Here is a 17,778-nt window from a genome sequence, read left to right on the forward strand (position 1 = left end):
TGATGTAGACGCGGCCACTCTTTTTTGCACGACCACGCAGGACAGATTGATTGGGGTGGCGAAAAAGAGATAAAATTACATTGTCGGCATGTTGCAGCACAAAATCATATTCCGTGTTCGTCATTGGGTCGATGAAGGATAATAAGTATGACAAGCAGGGTTGGTGAGATGGCGGGCTGCAGCGAGAACTGCGACGTGATTTCAACGTTCATGGGGGGCATGACAGAGATTGATGGGGTGGCGGGCGTGAGTGAGCAAAGAGTCAGCATCTCTCCAGGGGAGGCCGGCAGTGGCCCAATATGGCTGCTGGTTGCATTTTCTTGGCCGACAGTATTCCGGCTACCTTCAGCAAGTCAACCGCTCAGTGCGTGGGCCGGGGTACGGCACGCTATGTGTCTTTTCTGTTCGTTGCTTCGTCGACTTTGGCAGGATCCGGCAAGGCGTCCAAAGCCCAAAGGACACCAGCAGTGTAAATTTGTTCCGTCTCGGTCGATTCGAGTATCTGGGGTAGCATTCATCCAGGGTTCGGTACCCCAAGTCACAAGGACATGTTTGTCCCGGCAGACAGACAGTTGGCCGCCCGAAGTCAGAAAGTGGGGAAGAAGAGTCTCCATGGCAATTCGCGATCAGGTCACGATCGTCCAATATTGAAAGCAGTTACCCATGAGCATGCAATCGAGCAGCCCCATGGAGCTGACTTGCCTCGTGGTCTGCCTAGCCCTCTGCCCTCTGTCCTCTGCCCCTTGCCCCTTGCCGAATGCTGGCTGCCTGCGGCGAGGAAGCGGCGGTCAATCATGTCGGTCAGCAGCATGACAATTTGGCCGAATGGCAGCTGCCACGCTGTCGATCTTGCTGACTCGGACCACGAGAGCCCTTTGCCATGACTTGCAATTCCGTTCAAGGCCATTCCAGAATTCTTTTCAATTTGTCGTTCGAAAACAAAAGCTCGTCAAAAGAGGCTCTAAGATCCTGCCACCGAGATCAAAGGGGAAGGAAGAGTGCCTCTAGCATATCCAGGTGAATCATGCATGAGACTCACGCACCACGCAAAGAAGTGAGCTTCAAGTCAAAGGAAAGAATGATTCAAACTGCCAAGCCACCAACGTGGTTACCATCTGGCTGCCACACTCCTTCCCCATCATTGTCCTCGCCCCGACGTCCGTCTATCTTGCACCTGCCAATCACCATGTTGCTGGGCTGGGGTCATGCCTGCCCTGTACAGCATCGGCGCCATGTTAGCGTACCTTTTCTTGGGGTTCGGCTGGCAACCACGCATCCCGCTTCTCCTTCTCCGCAGCGACAACTGGCCATGTTCATGTTCAAGGTCCCAAGCTAGCCACCGCCATCGTCAACTCAGCCAATCCTCGTGTGCTTCAGCGCCGCCTCCCTCAAGCTCCAGGCTCCCCAAAGCCAAGTGCCAAACACCACACCACACCACCTCGGGCTTCACACACACCAGGCCACTTCGTTTCGCGAGCCATCCACCGACCCTACCATACCCTGTCCTGTCCTGTCCTGTCCTGTCCATGCACCATCCCTCTTGTCATCTCGTCCGTTGATACCTATGACACGTCTCCGTCCTCGAAACCCCGAGGTCTCATTCTTCTTCCTCCTACACGCCAACGCCATGTCGTCCGCTCACACCTCTTGTTCCTCTTCCCTTGTCTGTGTAACGGCCTCGCCCCTTGGCTTCCCCTGCGCCGACGCCCTGCTGGGCATCTTCTCGTTAGGTGTTCCCTGACGATTAGGCTTAGGCCCGAAGACCCTGCTCTGGCCGGTCGTCAGCCCCGACTGTCTGGGACTGATATATTCCCATCGCCTGCCTTCTTCGCTTCGAGCCACCTTCATGACGGCCGCCAACATCATTCACCGATACACAGAATCTCAGTCCAACTGCCGCTTAGGTAGCCCTCTTACACTGTACTTTGTTGCTCCGAAAGTCGTGAGCTGGTGCGTTTCTGTCCCTCGCTGAACGGGCCTTTTTCTTTTCTTTGTATTCTTGTTTTTGGCTCTCGTCGGGTCATATCACCATCTGTCACACCAGTCAAAAACCCTCGCTGCTTCGGCTCCCTTCCGCCTGGCTCTGCGACCCCGTCTTGCTCCTATTGTGCCGCTTCCCGACCATCTCTGTCCTTCACAGCGCTCGTGTCGCCATCCCCGAGTCGACGGCAACTCTCCATCGTTTGTCCGACCTGGGATTGTCTGTACAACGTCTCTCCCCTAGTCCAAACGACGTCCCCGCCCGTTGTTTCGGGACCAGAAGATCCAATCCTATCTCTGAAGGCCTTTCTATCCCGACTCGCATTTCAGCTCCCGCAGCGGCTGCGAGTCCCCCAAAAGTATGCCTCGCCCTCTCCGTCTCTCCCCCTCCAGTTCTCGTCGTTGGACGCCACCTCACATCACAAAAACGCCGCCAAACATGTGTGCTAATCGCGACAGGCCTCTGCTGACACTGACCCTGTTAGGGCGGGCAGCTCGTGCTCCTCCGACGCTCCTCGTCGGTCCTCCGTCGTCTCTTCAGTCCGATCAGCTTGTGCCAAGACAGTACTCAGGCCCGGAAAAGATGCCTTTGAGCGGCACTCAAGTGACCACCATCATCGCCCTCGAACGCACCGGAGCTTCACTCTCTTTGATTGGCATCACCCTCATCTTTGTCTCGTACTACCTGTTCAAGCGACTGAGGACCATTCCCAATCTGTTCATAGTCTTTGCTTCGGTCGCCAACATTGGCGCCAGCATTGCGTGCCTCATTGGCTACGATGGTATCCTCATAGGAGAGGCTTCCGCGTTGTGCCAGGCTCAGGCCTTCATGCTGGAGATGTTTGTCTTTCCCCGGGACGTACGGGCGCAACGCAGCTAACGATACAAATAGGTTTATGCAGTCTGACCCCTGGTGGTCCTTGGCCATGGCAGTTAACGTCTATCTTGTCTTTTTCTTCGGCGCCAGCCCAGCCTCTTTCCGACAGTATCTCTGGGTGTACTGCGTCATTTGCTTTGGTGGGCCATTCATACCCGCTATTGTGCTTCTGCTTGCGCGCCCGAATGGGCAGATGATGTATGGCAATGCGACAGTATGTGTGGTCTCTGACGTTTCAGCACGGGTCTTCGACGTTGGCTTTCATGAAGCGCTAACGAGAGGCATAGCTTTGGTGCTGGATCAATAGCGACTGGAGTGAACTGCGCATCTACACTTACTATCTGCCGATTTGGATCTGCATCCTCTGCTCCATCCTGATTTACTTTGCCGTCGGCTACCACGTCTTCCACCAACGCAACCAGCTGCGAAACCTTACGTTCAGTCACATAAAAGATGCGAATGAAGTATCAATATCAGAGGATAACAGAGACTCAGCAGAGAAGGTTAGGAGAAGCGATCGTGCTGTTTCCCAAGCCCAGAGGCTGACTTTGACGCAGAATCTCACTGGACGTTCAGAGGACTGGCAGGTCACCGCTGTCACTGAAGTTCAAATCACGACCGGGTCCCCGAGGCCAGATCGGACAATCGAAATGCCAACTGTGCCACCGGCGGCATTGACAGACTCGCCGCAGATCCACAGCGCCGGACACGCGCAGTCATGGCATTCAAGTCATGAACGTGTGCCGAGTCCTGTCATCAGCCACGCGCGTTTCGAGACGATGATCAGTTCGAACCCACCACCACCCCCTCCGCGGAGGTCTTTGTTGGGGTACGTGAAGGGCGGCATGCAAAAGTTCAACGCCAAGTTGCAAGGGCTGGATCCCGTCAAACTTGCCTACCTGCGAACAAGTTTCATCTTTGCCATATCGATCCTTGTCACATGGACGCCAAGCTCCATCAACCGCGTCAATGACTTGGTAAACCCTGGCCAAGTCAGCTTTGGCCTTAATGTTGCCACGGCGATTGTGCTGCCCTTGCAGGGGGTTTGGAACGCTGTCATTTACTTCATGACGAGCTGGACCACTGTCAAGGAGGAGTATCGCCGCTTGATGCATCGTAGGTCGATCAGGCGGCTTGATAGCCGGGAGGACAGCCGGGGGAGAAGTGCGAGGCTGAACATCTTTCGAGGCCACCGTGACAACCATTTCGACCCATCACGTCTTGAGAGTGGTAAGCGGCCACGCAGCGGCCAGGTCAGTGAGTACGAGCTGGCGCCGCCTGCGAAGAAGGGTCATGGAAATGTTCGGGCCATGCGGGGCTCGTTTTAGCTGGTTGTATTCCAGTGCGCGTTGTTGGGGTGTTCGTTTCGACTCATTTCGCATCAGCGGTGGCAGGCGTTGCGTACGAAGAAGTCTATTTGCCAAGAAAAAGTCTGGCTTGAAGACATGGTGTTTGCAACATGAGCTTTCCAAGTATAATCTGTACAGTATCAAAATCTGTGCCTGATAAAGTAGCCACGGGACAGTGTATTGGAGCTCGCGCCCGAGTGAAGTATTACTGCAGCCTCGATGTTGTCATTGTGCTGATGCTTTGATCTGGGATATTTTGTCATGTGGTACCTCCAATTGGACGCGGTCAGTCAAAAAGTGATTCATGAACATTTTATCTGCCGTTGAAGTATCAAAGATAGTCAAGTTGGACTTGGGATCCCCCCAAGCCCCCTAGTATGGCACCTGCTCACATAGGCCTTGACGGCTAATCATCGGCAGGTACAGGCCGAGCGGGACGTGTTAGCGCCAATGACCTCTACCCGTGAGACTGGCGCATGTATGAATACGGCGCACGACGCATCAGACAACCAAAGTCTGCGCCAACCTGAGTTCCGTCGAGGCTCCAGCGTGTTCACAAAACGTGGGGACGATAACGCTTGCAGCTGGGGCGTACCGAGACTGAGAAGAGGAGCTGTCGGACTGACATGTCGGACGGGGTGACGCCCGCGCTCTGCACCGAACCTGACTCATCAACTGACGACCTTCAACCCGACGCACGAGGATCTCTCCCTCATCGTCTCACTGTAGCAAATCGCACGGGTATCAGCCAACACTGCATTTCATAAACCCCCACCATGGCGAAAAACGTCTGCATAATAGGTACGTCGCCGGACCTCCCGCACCTTGCTTTTCAGCATTTCCTCCGCCTCCCGTACCCCCCACCCCCCCTTCATACTCCGCACGCCAAACTAACCGCCCAAAGGCGCCGGCCCCTCCGGCCTCGTGGCCGCCAAGACGCTCCTCTACAACGCGCCGCAGGGCGCCTTCAAGGTGACCGTGTTCGACGCCCAGAAGCGCGTCGGCGGGCCTATGGCACACGTCGCCCCGCGACGACGGCGGCACAGTACACCCCCTGATGACGACCAACCAGAGCCGGCACACGATGCACTTTAGCGATTTCGGCTGGGAGGACGCCGACGGGCAGTTTCCGCGCGCGTGGATGGTCGGGCGGTATCTCGAGCGGTATCTCGCGCGGTATCCGGGGGCCGAGGTCCGTCTTGGGTGGAGGGTCACGCGGACGGAGGCGCTCGAGGGGCATGCTGGCGGAGGCGGCGGGTGGAGGGTCACGGCGAGGGATGGGTCGGGCAGGGAGGAGGTTGGGCTTTTCGATCGGCTTGTTGTCGCTACTGGGTTCTTTGGCGAGCCTGTTCTCCCGAGGGGCATCACGGATGGGGCGACGGTGCCGGTTGTGCATAGCAGTCGGTATCGGGACCTCAAGGGATTGCTTGGAAAGGGGGCCAAGGGGGGCAAGATTCTGGTCGTGGGAGGCCAGATGTCGGGTGTCGAGATTGCGGGCACGATTGCGAGTCATCTTTCGTCTGCGGTCAATGCGCCAGGGACGACAAGCGAGCTTGCTGGTGCTGAGGGGTACACGATCCATCACTTGATTCAGCATCCTGCGTGGGTGTTTCCCCTGTACACGACACCCAAGGTTTGTTCGCCCCGAGACCGCTTTGCAGCCCCAGGCGACTGACCTGTCCAGCCCAAACTGTCGGCTCCCCCTTTCTTGCCGGTCGATCTCGGCTCTTATAACCTCAACAACAGGCCCAAGCCCCTGACGAACACGCAGGGCCACATCGCTCCCGAGACGGCCAAGACGGTGCACGGTATCTTCCAGAATATCGTGGGCCAGGATCAGTCCCAATTCTCCGAGTCCATCGCTGTCAAGGGTGACCTGACCTCGGAGCCACCCTACCTCGCCATGAGCGAATTCTACACAGAGTTCGTCCGGTCCGGCCTCATCACGGCCTCGAAGGGCAAACTGGAAGCAATGGAGAGCACCACAGCCATAGTCACTCCGTCAGGCGAGAAGATCGAGGACGTGGCGGCTGTTGTTCTTGCCACTGGCTTTGATCCTTCGCCTTGCGTCTCTTTCCTCCCCGACTCGGTCCTTAGGATCCTCCACCACAGCCCTGAGCACCGCGATCTGCCGTTGGCACTGGGGTTCCACGGCACGCAACACCGCGATCTGCCGACGTTGGGATTCGTCGGGTTCTACCGTTCACCCTACTGGGGTGTCATGGAGATGCAAGCACGCTTCCTCGCCGCCCTATGGACACCAGAGAACCTTGCAAAGCCCCCAGCGGGCCTGGCGGCTGCTGTGCAGAGCGAGGCATGCGAAAAGCGCATTTTGGCTCTGCGAGAAGATTCACGATGCTCGCAGTTTCCATTTGGTGATTACGCCTTCATTATGCAGGAGATGGCGGCAGCGTTGGGCATGTCTCTTTCTCCCCCAAAAAAAAAAGCCACCGACGCTGCCGCACAACAGCCTTCCGCCTTCCCATGGACATTCTCACATCATCGCGATACCTTTCACCGCTGGCCGATGCGCAGGCCAAAGCAGAGAACGCCAAAGTGCTGCAGTATTCCAACGATGTCGCTACAGCAGCCTTGACGAGCAGCCGATTCGTGGCGCACGCCGTGTTCCGCAGCCTTCTCGGGACGTGGAAGCTGGAGCGCTCCCTTGACAGCAAACTCCCATCACACCCCAGCGGCACTTCAGCGGCACGGCACGGTTCCTGCTCCGCGACGCCACGGCGGACGGCTTGCAGTGTGCATCGCCGAGCGACAGCGTCGCGCCATCGGCGACGGACCCAGGTGACCCCGGTCAGGAGTACCTCTACATCGAGGAGGGCGAGTTCAAGGCGAGCAACGGGCTCGTGTTCCAGGCGCGGCGTCGGTACATCTGGCGGTACGACGAGAAGCGCGACACGATCAGCGTGTGGTTCGTGCGGACAGACGACGACAAGAGGGCAGACTATCTATTCCACGAGGTCGAGTTTGAGACGAAGCTGGCGACGGAGGAATCAGACGAGAGGGCGCCCTGGAGGGCCAAGGCGGGCCATCTGTGCATCGACGACTTCTACAATGTCGCGTACGAGTTTGCGTTCGCGGCGGTGCACCTGAGAGAGTGGTCGATCGGGTATGCGGTGCAAGGGCCGAAGAAGGACTACGCCATCCGCGGGGTGTACCGGCGGGAGTAGGGGAGTCAGCTCGAGGCGAAAATAAAGCCCTCCCGCTTCAGGGGACCCTCGATCAAGACTAGGATGATCGACCCGAGGTGCAGATTGACAGGCCGGCCGTGTCTCGTTTGCCCTGGCTCCGATCATGACTCTGTTTCGTTCTAGGCGTCTTGGTGATCCGAGAGGGCTGCAGGTAACGTGAAAAGATGAGTGACGGTGACCATGGCATTGGTGCTTGGCGGCAGAGTCAGGCCATGCTGACATGGCGACGGATTGGGTGCTAGGCAGGCGCTATGGCGGGCGGTGCTTCCGAGCTGGCTTGGCTGACTGGCTGGTGGTGGCAGGCACGTTCCTAGATGGTACTTGCTAGCTACCCTTGCTACCCCGCCCCCGCCGTCCGTTGCACCTTCTTCCATCAAGCACAGTTGGTTGCTCTTGCCCCGTGCCGCGTTCGGTCAGCCACTTGTTGTCTCCGTCACGGCCGCCGCTTCCTCGACTGTTCTATCACCTCTCCTCTGCAGTGAGGTGCTGCAGCTCCACGCTTCTCTGGCGTGGCCCTTGTGTCCCCTCTGGCCTTGGTCAGACAAAGCTAGAGAACTCTGTCGAGGGCGGTGCGCCAGGAACCGCCGTTGCGCATACATCTATCTACGTACCTTTGTGTGTTCAGCATGGCCGCTTGCAGCTTGTTAAATACCTCGACCAGCTTTTCCCCTCCATCATCAGCCTTGATCGTAACGTCATCTTGCCTTGCCCAGCTGTCCTTCTCGCGACTCTCCAGGTGCTCTGCGTAACGCCAGCCTCCTCTTGACATTGAAACAAAACCTGCCCGGCGACCACGTCCTCACCATGAAGATTGCCGTCTTCTCCGCCAAGCCGTACGACGAGAAGTACCTCACGGCCGCCAAACCCCCAGGGCTCGACATTGTCTTCCACGATGTCTCCTTGACCCCAAAGACAACCTCCCTGCTGACGCCTCACGCTGGCGCCGACCCCTACACGGCTGTGTGCGTCTTCGTCAATGACCACCTGCCGGCCTCTGTGCTGGACGACCTCCACGACGCTGGCATCCGCGTCATTCTCCTACGCTGTGCTGGCTTCAACAATGTCGACCTGCCGCACGCCGAAAAGCTGGGCATCGCCGTCGCCAACGTCCCCTCGTACTCCCCCGAGGCCGTCGCCGAGTTCGCCGTCGCGTTGCTGCAGACTCTCAATCGCAACACGCACCGCGCCTACAACCGCGTCCGCGAGAACAACTTTGCCCTCAACGGCCTGTGCGGTCGCACCTTGCACGGCAAGACGGTCGGCCTCATTGGCACCGGTCGCATTGGCGTCGCCTTTGCGCGCATCATGAAGGGCTTCGGCTGCAAGGTCATCGCCCACGACCCGTACCCTTCCGAGGCCTTCGAGCAGTATGGCAAATACGTCGACCTGCACGAGCTGCTGCCGCTGTGCGATGTCGTCAGCCTGCATTGCCCCCTCACCGAGCAGACGCGCCACATTATCAACGACGACACGCTGGGCCTCATGAAGAAGGGCGCCCTGCTCATCAATACCTCGCGTGGCGGCCTCGTCAGGACGAAATCCGTCATCACGGCGCTCAAGGAACACAAGCTCGGCGGCCTAGCGCTCGACGTGTACGAGGGTGAGGGTGCGCTCTTCTACGATGACCACAGCGGCGACATTATCGACGACGACGAGCTGATGCGCCTCATGACGTTCCCAAACGTCGTCATCTGCGGCCATCAGGCCTTCTTCACCGAGGAGGCCCTGACGGAGATTTCCGAATGCACGGTGCGGAACCTCGAGGACCTCGTCGCGGGGCGTGTGTGCAAGAATGCGCTCGTGCAGCCGCGCGAGGGTGTCAAGGAGGACGAGAGGGGGCTGGTGAAGCCGTTGGCGAGGAGGGATTCGCTGCCGGTGCGCACTGTCTGAGATTGTCTCGATGGATGCTGTTGCCCTAAAGGCCGAATGACCTGGAAAAGGAGATAGCACATGATGTGTATTGACTTCATGAACAAGGTCTCTTCTCGAAGCACGCCGTGCGGTCCAGGCCCCAAATGACATCATGCTTGACGTGAACGTGCGACATCGGCTCAGGACAGATGGAGCAGGTGGGCCATGTTTTCTTTCTGGCACACACATTGCCCTGATTTTGATCCAATCTCCAGCAAACGCCGAGATCCCTCCATTTCAGAAAATTTGCGATCCGGGCGTAAGGACCGGTGCCCCATAATTCCCGGTGAGAAACCGGCGTCCGGGAGGGGCCGTCCTTTGGCGAAACTACGGATGCCGAGAGAGCGTGTTCCAAGGTACTGAGAAGGCATTTGATGGCTTTGAATCTTTTTGCACAAGTCTTCCTTTTAAGGCGACTCCAGGGGTCTGGGACATCCTTTGGAAGAGACTCGTCACAACTATGCTACCATTGAAAAACGACGACATGCCGAGATATCCCCTGATCGCGCCCACAGCAACATCGACCATCCCTGTATTTAAGTACTTTATTCCCGTTCATTCCCACGACGGCCTCCACTTTGGGAGTAAGGCGCCCAAACACATTGGCCCCCGACCGTCACCATTGGTCAACACCATAATGATGGCCCTGAACTACCGCCTTGACGTGGGTATTATGAGACCCTGTCTTCCTATCTCATTCATATCGCCGTGCTTCCTCCGTGACGGCCGTCTAGGACATGTGGGCCTTGTCGTGATGCTGTGGCCGAACCTTGCCGATGTCAAGGCGGCCGCGGCCCAAGTATAAAGAGGCTCTGCGCCTGGCTTGTTTCTGGAAGCATTGAAGTGACACGCTTTGCTTGGCTTCCTCTCGCCGCTCCCCTGCCTTCTACCTTGTCTTTGCTCGTTGGCCATTGCTCCTCGTCATGGAAAAGTCCGTTCCCCCAGAGACATCGGGCTCTCCCCCCGCCCATCCACCTACGAAGGAGCAACGCGATCCCGAGCTCGACATCGCCCTGCCCTACCGCACCCTCACCTCCAACGCCAACCTCGCCGAGTACACGACAACGGATCCCAGGGGCGAAATCCCCGGGCCCCCGGTCCCCGCCAGCAGCAACAGCAGCAGTGGCGGCACCGCCGTCCAGGAACAGTACAAACTCGTCACCTTCCGACCCAACGATCCGGAGAACCCCCGCAACTGGAGCAAGGTGTTCCGTTGGTACTGCACGCTTGTCGTGGCCTTGACGTGCTTTGTCGTCGCTTTATGCTCGAGTATCATCACGGCCGACATTGCGGGCGTCGCGCGAGAATTCGACGTCAGCCAGGAGGTGGCGCTGGTGACCGTCTCGGTGTTTGTCGTCGGCTTTGGCATTGGGCCCATGGCTTTTGCACCCCTTTCCGAGGTTTTTGGCCGCAGGATCATATAGTACGTTACAGATGGCTTTTTCTCTTTTGGGTTCCAGTAGTCTAACTTCTACAGTGGCTCGACCTTGCTCTTGGCCGTCATTTTCATTATTCCTTGCGCCGTTGCGAACAACATCGGCACCCTCATCGTCTGTCGTGCCATTGACGGCATTGCCTTTTCGGCACCCATGACGCTCGTCGGCGGCACTCTTGCCGATCTCTGGAGCAACGAGGAGCGCGGCGTGCCCATGGCTGCCTTTTCTGCGGCCCCATTCATCGGCCCTGCCAGTACGTGTTGGTCTGCCTCATGACACAGTCACACACTGACAAAGGGAAAAACAGTCGGCCCCCTCGCTGGCGGCTTCCTCTCCGATGCTCTCGGCTGGCGCTGGCTCTACTGGCTCCAGCTGATCCTCGCCTTTGTCGTCTGGGTCCTCATCACCTTCACCGTCCCCGAGACGTACACGCCGACCATCCTGGCGCGCCGCGCCGCCAAGCTCCGCGCCGAGACGTCAGACCCGACGCACGTGACGGAACAGGACATTGACCCCCGGCCGCTGACAGCGCGTCTCGGCGTCTTCCTCGTGCGGCCGTTCCAGCTCCTCTTCGGCGAGCTCATCGTCTTCCTCATCAGCGTCTACATGTCGGTCCTCTATGGGCTGCTCTACATGTTCTTCGTCGCCTACCCCATCGTCTACCAGAAGGGCAAGGGCTGGTCGGCCGGCTCGACAGGGCTCATGTTCATCCCCATAGCCATCGGCGTCCTCTGCTCGGCGGCCTGCGCGCCCGCCGTCAACAGGCACTACCTCCGGCTGGCGGCGCGGCACCACGGCCGGCCGCCCGCCGAGGCGCGCCTCGTGCCCATGATGGCGAGCTGCTGGTGCATCCCGGCGGGGCTGCTCCTCTTCGCGTGGACGAGCTACCCCGACGTGCACTGGATCGGCCCGGCGCTCGGCGGCTTCCCCGTCGGCTTCGGCTTCATCTTCCTCTACAACGCCGCCAACAACTACCTCGTCGACAGCTACCAGCACCAGGCGGCGTCGGCGCTCGCCGCCAAGACGTGCATCCGCTCCTTCTGGGGCGCCGCCGTCGTCCTATTCACCGAGCAGATGTACGGCCGCCTCGGCGACCAGTGGGCCTCGACCCTGCTGGCCGCCATCGGCCTGCTGTGCTGCGGCATCCCGTTCCTGTTCTGGCGGTACGGCGCCCGCATCCGGGCGCGCAGCCGCTTTGCGTATTCGGGCGACGACGAGGAGACGGGGGCCGACGACGGGGCCGGGAAGCGGCGTGCTGCGCAGGATGGCCCGCTGCGCACGGAGGAGCTAGATGACGATCTGAGGAGGGCGCGGAGCTACGTGAGCAACCCTTAGGTCGGTACTGCTCGCTGGAGTGTGATCACATAGAGTTAGGATACCCAAGTAATGTCGAGACCGAGTCTTATGACAAACAGAGCCCTGTCCGTGCGCCATCGGCTAACGACAACGAAGTCAAGTACCATAATGGCTTTACTGTGTTGATAATCATCACAACACTATGAGGTTCGCGCATAACGTGTATAAAGAAACTAGTGGACTTGTCTGAACCAAGCTTCGACGCGCTCCCAAATCGATCCGAACGCCAAGCTGTGCTTCGCAAGGTGCCAGGGCACCAAATAGTATAAACAAACCGCGCATTACTTCCATCGCATCATTATATCACGCCCGGTTCTCGCTGTTATCCCTCCAGATATGCGCGTCCCCCAGACTCAGGGAGCTCTCTGACGTGCCGGCGTGATTGAGGCCTTGGTCGGGGGAGGCCTGGATGTCGACCAGCTGCTCTTGGCTTTCCGCCTCGGATGGCTGTGTCGGGGGAGGATCCTGGTAAATCCAGGGGTTTTCCAGACTGCACCGCGTTAGCTAGGGACCACGAAGGCAAGAACAGCCATAAAATACCGATAGGTGAGGCTCGGGTTCACAAATTTCATCCCCTTTTCCTTGTCCTCATCAATTGTGCTGCCGCGCCTCAGCAGGCCATGCGACGGTCTGGGTCCATCAAAGTCCTCGTCGTCAGCCACAGCCTCCTCGCCGGTGCCAGCTTCCGGCACGATCGAGCGAAGGGCAATGAAATACGTCAGCGGGACGAAGCGCCGGCTGAAGTAATAATTGTACCAAATGGTCAAGAAAATGAGAGGGAATGTCAGCACCGACTGGATAAAGGCCGACTCGAGGGCCATCTCGCTGATCATGACGACCTGAAAGACGAACAAACCCAGCACCACGCGGTTGCAGATGATGCGCCACGCACCACCGGTCGCATGCTGGGGCTGGTCCATGGCGTACAAAAGCTGGTACTTGTAGGTGAAGTAGCCAAACGTGAAGTAGACGAGTCCAACCGTCAGAACCAGGTAGCCATATTGAATGACGCTGTACACAAGGCACAGGATGAAAACGAGCAATGCCGTCGGGAGGTAGAAGCCGTAGCTAAAAACAGGCGGCGACATGATCTGGGCGAAGTCGCGTGGCGTCTTGGCACCCATGCGGTAGATCGGGTACAGCAAGACACTGCCGACCTCCAGCAAGCGGAATGGGAACAAGCCAAGACCCTGCAGCATGATGAAGTTGGTGTAGAAAAAGCTGAGGTCGTTGATCTGTCCGGCTATGAAGCGTGCAAAGGCTCCCGTGTCGCGAAGGCCGTCTTGAACCCTTCCCACAACCTGGAAAATATTGATGGCGGTGCTCGAAATGGCGAACACGATGAAAATGTTGAAGAAGGAAAAGAAGAAGTTCTTGGAAATAATGGACAACTCGACGTCGCCCTTGGAGATCATGCCTTGTTGGTACGACAAGAAGTCGTACAGGTACGGGACCGCCACGTTGAGCAACGAGACGAGGAGCGTCGGCAAGCCTGTCTCTATCAGGGCCCGGAGCACAGGTAGGTCATCCAGCGTTGCCACAACGTTCGGGAACCATTTCTTGAGGTTGCAGATGGTCAAGAGTCCGGCAAGGGACGGAACGGAGCCGATCCAGACGAGAGACAGCAGTGTAACAAAAATCGTAATGACCCAGGAGCGAATGCCACGGACGCCCCTAGGCGTATCCGTATTGGTCCAGATGACATCTGACGGGGACGGCGCAGGTTTTGTGAGCAGTTGGCCGGTCGGGGGTCGATACGGGCCTGGATCGCATCTGACACGCGCAATCGAGTCCATGGTGACAAACGCCGTTGACGCAGCAGCGGGGGTCTTTTTTGCGCGAGGCAATAATCCTGTCGTCGAGACGTCGGAGTTTCTCTTCGTAGTAATCAATGGCATCCGTCTTGCGGGTGCGGAGACCCAAGAGGCCGTACCGCAGCGTCAACGAGGGTCGCTGTCTCTCGATCAGTTCGGGTCGAATGTCCTCGTGGCTAAGGAGCCGTCCATTCTCGCCCGCATCTTCCTGTTCGTCGCTGTCGCCACTGCCAGATCCCTGGTTCTCCTCGTCTTCAATCCGGTTCGACCTGAGGCGTTGGATTGACTTTGGTAGAGCAGACTGCTTCCCCAGGTAGACACTCCACGCCTCCTCAAGTTTGCGCAGCATGGCCTCGCGCTGCGCAACAAGGCCGTCCAGCTCCTTCCAGTTGCGACACAGGCTGACGGTCTCGACTTGGCCAATCTCCAGGCCCTCGATCAGTTCCTTGATCTTCTGCTCGTCCTTGAGGTTGGAAGGAAGCCCGGTCAACCTGAACGTGCGGTCGGTGATGGTAGACTGCGTTCCCAAGTATTCCTGACGCACACGGATGACACGGAACGTCTCCTTGTTCACAATGTAAATGGTGAGAGCCGTGAAAAAATAGGTGAAGACGAGCCATGCCCAAAGATGTGCCTTGCCGTTGTTCTTTGCAACCGTGCCAACATCGTGGGATGGTTCGAAGGCGCCGTCAAGATTGGCCTGGCCGTAGACGGTATGAAGCATGGCAGTGCTGGGGTGTTTGCCGTGGTGGCCAGAATCGCTCATGAAGTGTCGGTTCACCGGAAGGAGGACGGCATAGGCAAAGAAGGCCATGATCGAAAGCAGGCGAATAGACATCTTGAAGAAGGACAGGAACTAGACCAGTCAGCACAGGGACCCCTCACACGACTGCCGAGAAGTGCCACCTACAACAAAGGCATCAAGGCCTGCCGAGGCCAGAACTTGCTCCTCAGTGACCCTGAACAGCCCTGGAATCCATCCAAAGAAGGTGTCGGGCAACGCAGGGAGTCCGATCGTAGGGTCGAGGCGCCGTTTGCGCGCCGCATATAGGGAAGACCATCGTGGTCGCAAGATCTGGGACACACGGTCAGCAAGCAAAGGTGACAGTGGCGAGGGTTCGACGCACGCAAAAGGTAGTAAACGCTGAAATGCCAAGCACAAGCGACAATCCCAACTGGACAGTGATGTCTACGTTTCGCGGTCGGAGGTAGTCGGCACCATTGCAAGTTTCGTTGGTCTTCTTTTTGGTCGCATAATCAAATAGGTCGTCCATTATGACGTCGGCGCATTTCTCTGCGGCCAAACAGCAGAGAGGGCGAGGTCGAGCTTTCGACGGAGAGGTGTATCGCGAGGTAGAGGTCAGTGGTAGGTACTCGTAGGTGCGCTGATGGTGGCAGGTGACGCGGTGCAGCCAAGCGTGACCAAGATGAGAGACAAGACGGAGCTGCAGCTCGAGGTCCCCACTCACATTCAGGACGTGACGTAGGCAGACATCATCAGCCACGGAGCCTGCCAAGCCACTGTGCACAGCCTCTCCCGGCACTTCTGACAGGTCCAGTTTGTGACATGTTAACGAATGCATGGCATGGAGGTGGCCTTATTGCTCGCAATCAGACACAATCGGAACAATCGTGCATCTCGTGATGGGACTGATGCAGGCATCACCGGATGAAGGGGACTGTCAGTGCTTGCCGAAGGTCTTGGAGGCAAGAGCACCTCAATCAAACTTGGAATAAGGGGCGAGGAAGTATCAAACACTCTTCACCTCATGCACTGGATGCTGCACTGTAACATGAGTCCATATTCAAATAGAAGAAAGCTCTTTCTTCTCTTTACCTTGGATTATCAGAAAAGATTTCGATATTACCCTTCTCACATATTTTGAACCATTCCATCTGGTGCCATGCCAGTTTAAAACATGCTTTGTTCTTGTTCCATAACATGCTTGGGGCCATCCTGGAAAGCCTCAGAAGAATGACATCCTGAAGAACTACACCGTATTCACGAGAAAGCCGCCGGACGGCGATGAAGGCGAGGGCGACAACGCGGACGACAACAATGACGACGAGGAAGGACCTGGTGCCAGAAGGACAGCTCGGGCAGGCACAAAGTCCAACGCGCCAAAGGCAGGCACTCTCACATCTGACGATGCTGAACGAGTAATAGCTGAACGAGTAATGATTCATAAAGCCTTTCGGCCTCAAATATGAGTTCTTTCTTTTTTAAATTTCACTTGCCGCAAATACGACAGAGATACTGCGAACTGCAGCCCAGGTGTCCTATATCAGCATCAGGCCGAAACTTCGCTATACTCTCCGTCCCTTGCCTCGGAGGAAATCACGTCTGAGTCAATGTCGGCCGTCTCTGGTTCGGATGCCTCCGTAGGCTCTACCCTTCCTTCGAGCATCTCGGGAGTGGGAGATCAGCCAAACGCGTCCTCCATCGGCCACATCAACGATACGCCAGCCGATATCAAGTGGCCCGATCAGACCGACCACGATATTATCGAGAGACGAGTTGCACAGGGCACACAGGGAGGGCCCAAAATGGCCATGGCACCTCTGGAGTACGTACTCCTTCCTGCGTATCGAATCGTCAGCCTTTGCCATCAGTCGAGCCTATCAGCCGCGGCTCCAGTTGTCTGTTCCTTACACTTTGGATGACTTGACACTGACTCCTAGTAGAAACTTTAATTTCAAATGCCAGCCGTATGATCTGATCGTGGGCTTTCTGGTCAAAGGTGTTCTGCACGTGTGGCGGTTACACAGGGAAGTCGTATACGCGAGATGCTATGCCGTCAAATTCCACGGAAAGCAGGATGTACGTTTGCAGTTCCTCGTTGCTCATTTTGTCTCTGAAACTGACCGTGGGGTGCCTTCAGTTGGAGCGCAAATACGCTCGAGGCTTGTGTCGTTTCAACACCGCCCCGGTGACGATTGTGGTGGTTATCCCGAACACCTGGGCTCCCCTTGGCATCAAACACCTCCATCACATGTTCAGAAGTATGTATAAAGAATGTGAGTCAACTTCCCTGACGCCGTTCCTTCCTGCGGACTGACGCCGACGAAGCCGGTCCCAGCGTCACTCTTACACCGAGGTTTACTCTGCAAGACTGCTTGACCTGCATCAAATTGGGCCACTGGCTCAATGATACATTGCTTCAAGCATACGAAAGAGGAATGGGTGCTTTCCTCAACGAGAGGCTTACGGCCTGGCTGTCTGCTTATCCCGCGCCACCGCAGGGACAGCAGTGTTCGTCCGATGATGTTGCATGCGTTTTTGCCCGCCTTGCGTCGAGATCGTGGTACCGCGACATGCTATTTGGTGAGTGTCTCGACGACCTGCGCATTCTTCTAGAGAAGAAACACCAGCTGCTGCTGAGAGAATCTGCGTGGGCTCGGCGCGTCGAGGAGGTCCCGGAGCTTGGCGTTTTGATGGGTATGGATTTGATTGAGCTTTGAAGTCAGAGTGCGGCGTGGGATCAGGGCTCGAAACGATCTCTGACGGTGGGAATCTGCTGGTCGGATTGGGTCGAATGACACTTCTGGGGGCCAGGCGAATAGGTAGCTGTGAGCACTTGCTGCTCTTGCCTGTAGCTGCCACACTTGGGCCAGAGATTTGATAATGGTGCTATCGTTTCTAACGAAATTGACATCCACATATGACTTCGCATCGAGCATCTTGGGACGCTTTCCGAGCAATTCATGGTACGAGGGACTGATGAATACGAGCAGCGGCCCAGCCCTGGGTAGCTGTCAGGTGAAATCGCAAGTGAGTATCACATCCTCGACATGGCTGTCGGACGAGTGGAACTCTCATGCGAGCCATGATCGCGAAGTATGCATTCC

General features: G+C 57.2%; 8 protein-coding genes across 8 annotated transcripts in view; 5 read left to right on the forward strand and 3 right to left on the reverse strand.

The window, feature by feature from the left end:
* Nucleotides 1-631: 631 nt before the first annotated feature.
* Nucleotides 632-1,629, reverse strand: VDBG_02374 (predicted protein; the record flags this gene model as incomplete). The annotated part of the gene is made up of 3 exons (XM_003008140.1): nucleotides 632-916; nucleotides 1,245-1,303; nucleotides 1,500-1,629. The coding sequence occupies 3 exons, from the start codon at nucleotides 1,627-1,629 to the stop codon at nucleotides 632-634; spliced, it is 474 nt and encodes a 157-aa protein (XP_003008186.1).
* Nucleotides 1,630-2,563: 934 nt separating this feature from the next.
* On the forward strand, nucleotides 2,564-4,185 carry VDBG_02375 (G-protein coupled receptor; the record flags this gene model as incomplete). Its single annotated transcript, XM_003008141.1, has 3 exons — nucleotides 2,564-2,820; nucleotides 2,873-3,071; nucleotides 3,145-4,185. 3 exons carry the CDS (start codon nucleotides 2,564-2,566, stop codon nucleotides 4,183-4,185), a joined length of 1,497 nt encoding a protein of 498 aa, XP_003008187.1.
* Nucleotides 4,186-4,982: 797 nt separating this feature from the next.
* On the forward strand, nucleotides 4,983-7,391 carry VDBG_02376 (conserved hypothetical protein; the record flags this gene model as incomplete). The annotated part of the gene is made up of 6 exons (XM_003008142.1): nucleotides 4,983-5,007; nucleotides 5,111-5,226; nucleotides 5,279-5,839; nucleotides 5,891-6,581; nucleotides 6,677-6,828; nucleotides 6,900-7,391. 6 exons carry the CDS (start codon nucleotides 4,983-4,985, stop codon nucleotides 7,389-7,391), a joined length of 2,037 nt encoding a protein of 678 aa, XP_003008188.1.
* An 825-nt stretch (nucleotides 7,392-8,216) lies between these two features.
* Nucleotides 8,217-9,302, forward strand: VDBG_02377 (D-lactate dehydrogenase; the record flags this gene model as incomplete). The annotated part of the gene is made up of 1 exon (XM_003008143.1): nucleotides 8,217-9,302. The coding sequence occupies one exon, from the start codon at nucleotides 8,217-8,219 to the stop codon at nucleotides 9,300-9,302; it is 1,086 nt and encodes a 361-aa protein (XP_003008189.1).
* A 919-nt stretch (nucleotides 9,303-10,221) lies between these two features.
* Nucleotides 10,222-12,094, forward strand: VDBG_02378 (polyamine transporter 2; the record flags this gene model as incomplete). The annotated part of the gene is made up of 3 exons (XM_003008144.1): nucleotides 10,222-10,746; nucleotides 10,801-11,012; nucleotides 11,067-12,094. The coding sequence occupies 3 exons, from the start codon at nucleotides 10,247-10,249 to the stop codon at nucleotides 12,092-12,094; spliced, it is 1,740 nt and encodes a 579-aa protein (XP_003008190.1).
* Nucleotides 12,095-12,615: 521 nt separating this feature from the next.
* On the reverse strand, nucleotides 12,616-15,203 carry VDBG_02379 (Nmr6p; the record flags this gene model as incomplete). Its single annotated transcript, XM_003008145.1, has 4 exons — nucleotides 12,616-13,990; nucleotides 14,049-14,785; nucleotides 14,840-15,004; nucleotides 15,057-15,203. 4 exons carry the CDS (start codon nucleotides 15,201-15,203, stop codon nucleotides 12,616-12,618), a joined length of 2,424 nt encoding a protein of 807 aa, XP_003008191.1.
* A 1,078-nt stretch (nucleotides 15,204-16,281) lies between these two features.
* VDBG_02380 (predicted protein) lies at nucleotides 16,282-17,391 on the forward strand (the record flags this gene model as incomplete). The annotated part of the gene is made up of 4 exons (XM_003008146.1): nucleotides 16,282-16,496; nucleotides 16,615-16,750; nucleotides 16,812-16,932; nucleotides 17,000-17,391. The coding sequence occupies 4 exons, from the start codon at nucleotides 16,282-16,284 to the stop codon at nucleotides 17,389-17,391; spliced, it is 864 nt and encodes a 287-aa protein (XP_003008192.1).
* Nucleotides 17,392-17,632: 241 nt separating this feature from the next.
* VDBG_02381 (branched-chain-amino-acid aminotransferase) overlaps nucleotides 17,633-17,778 on the reverse strand; it is a gene marked incomplete at both ends in the record, with an annotated part of 2,334 nt that continues 2,188 nt past the window's right edge. The window contains one exon of the mRNA XM_003008147.1: nucleotides 17,633-17,682. Within this exon, the coding sequence (XP_003008193.1) occupies nucleotides 17,633-17,682 (50 nt within the window). The remainder of the gene's footprint in view (nucleotides 17,683-17,778) is intronic.

Source organism: Verticillium alfalfae, genomic scaffold (assembly GCF_000150825.1).
Source record: "Verticillium alfalfae VaMs.102 supercont1.2 genomic scaffold, whole genome shotgun sequence".
NCBI classification, from domain to species: domain Eukaryota; kingdom Fungi; phylum Ascomycota; class Sordariomycetes; order Glomerellales; family Plectosphaerellaceae; genus Verticillium; species Verticillium alfalfae.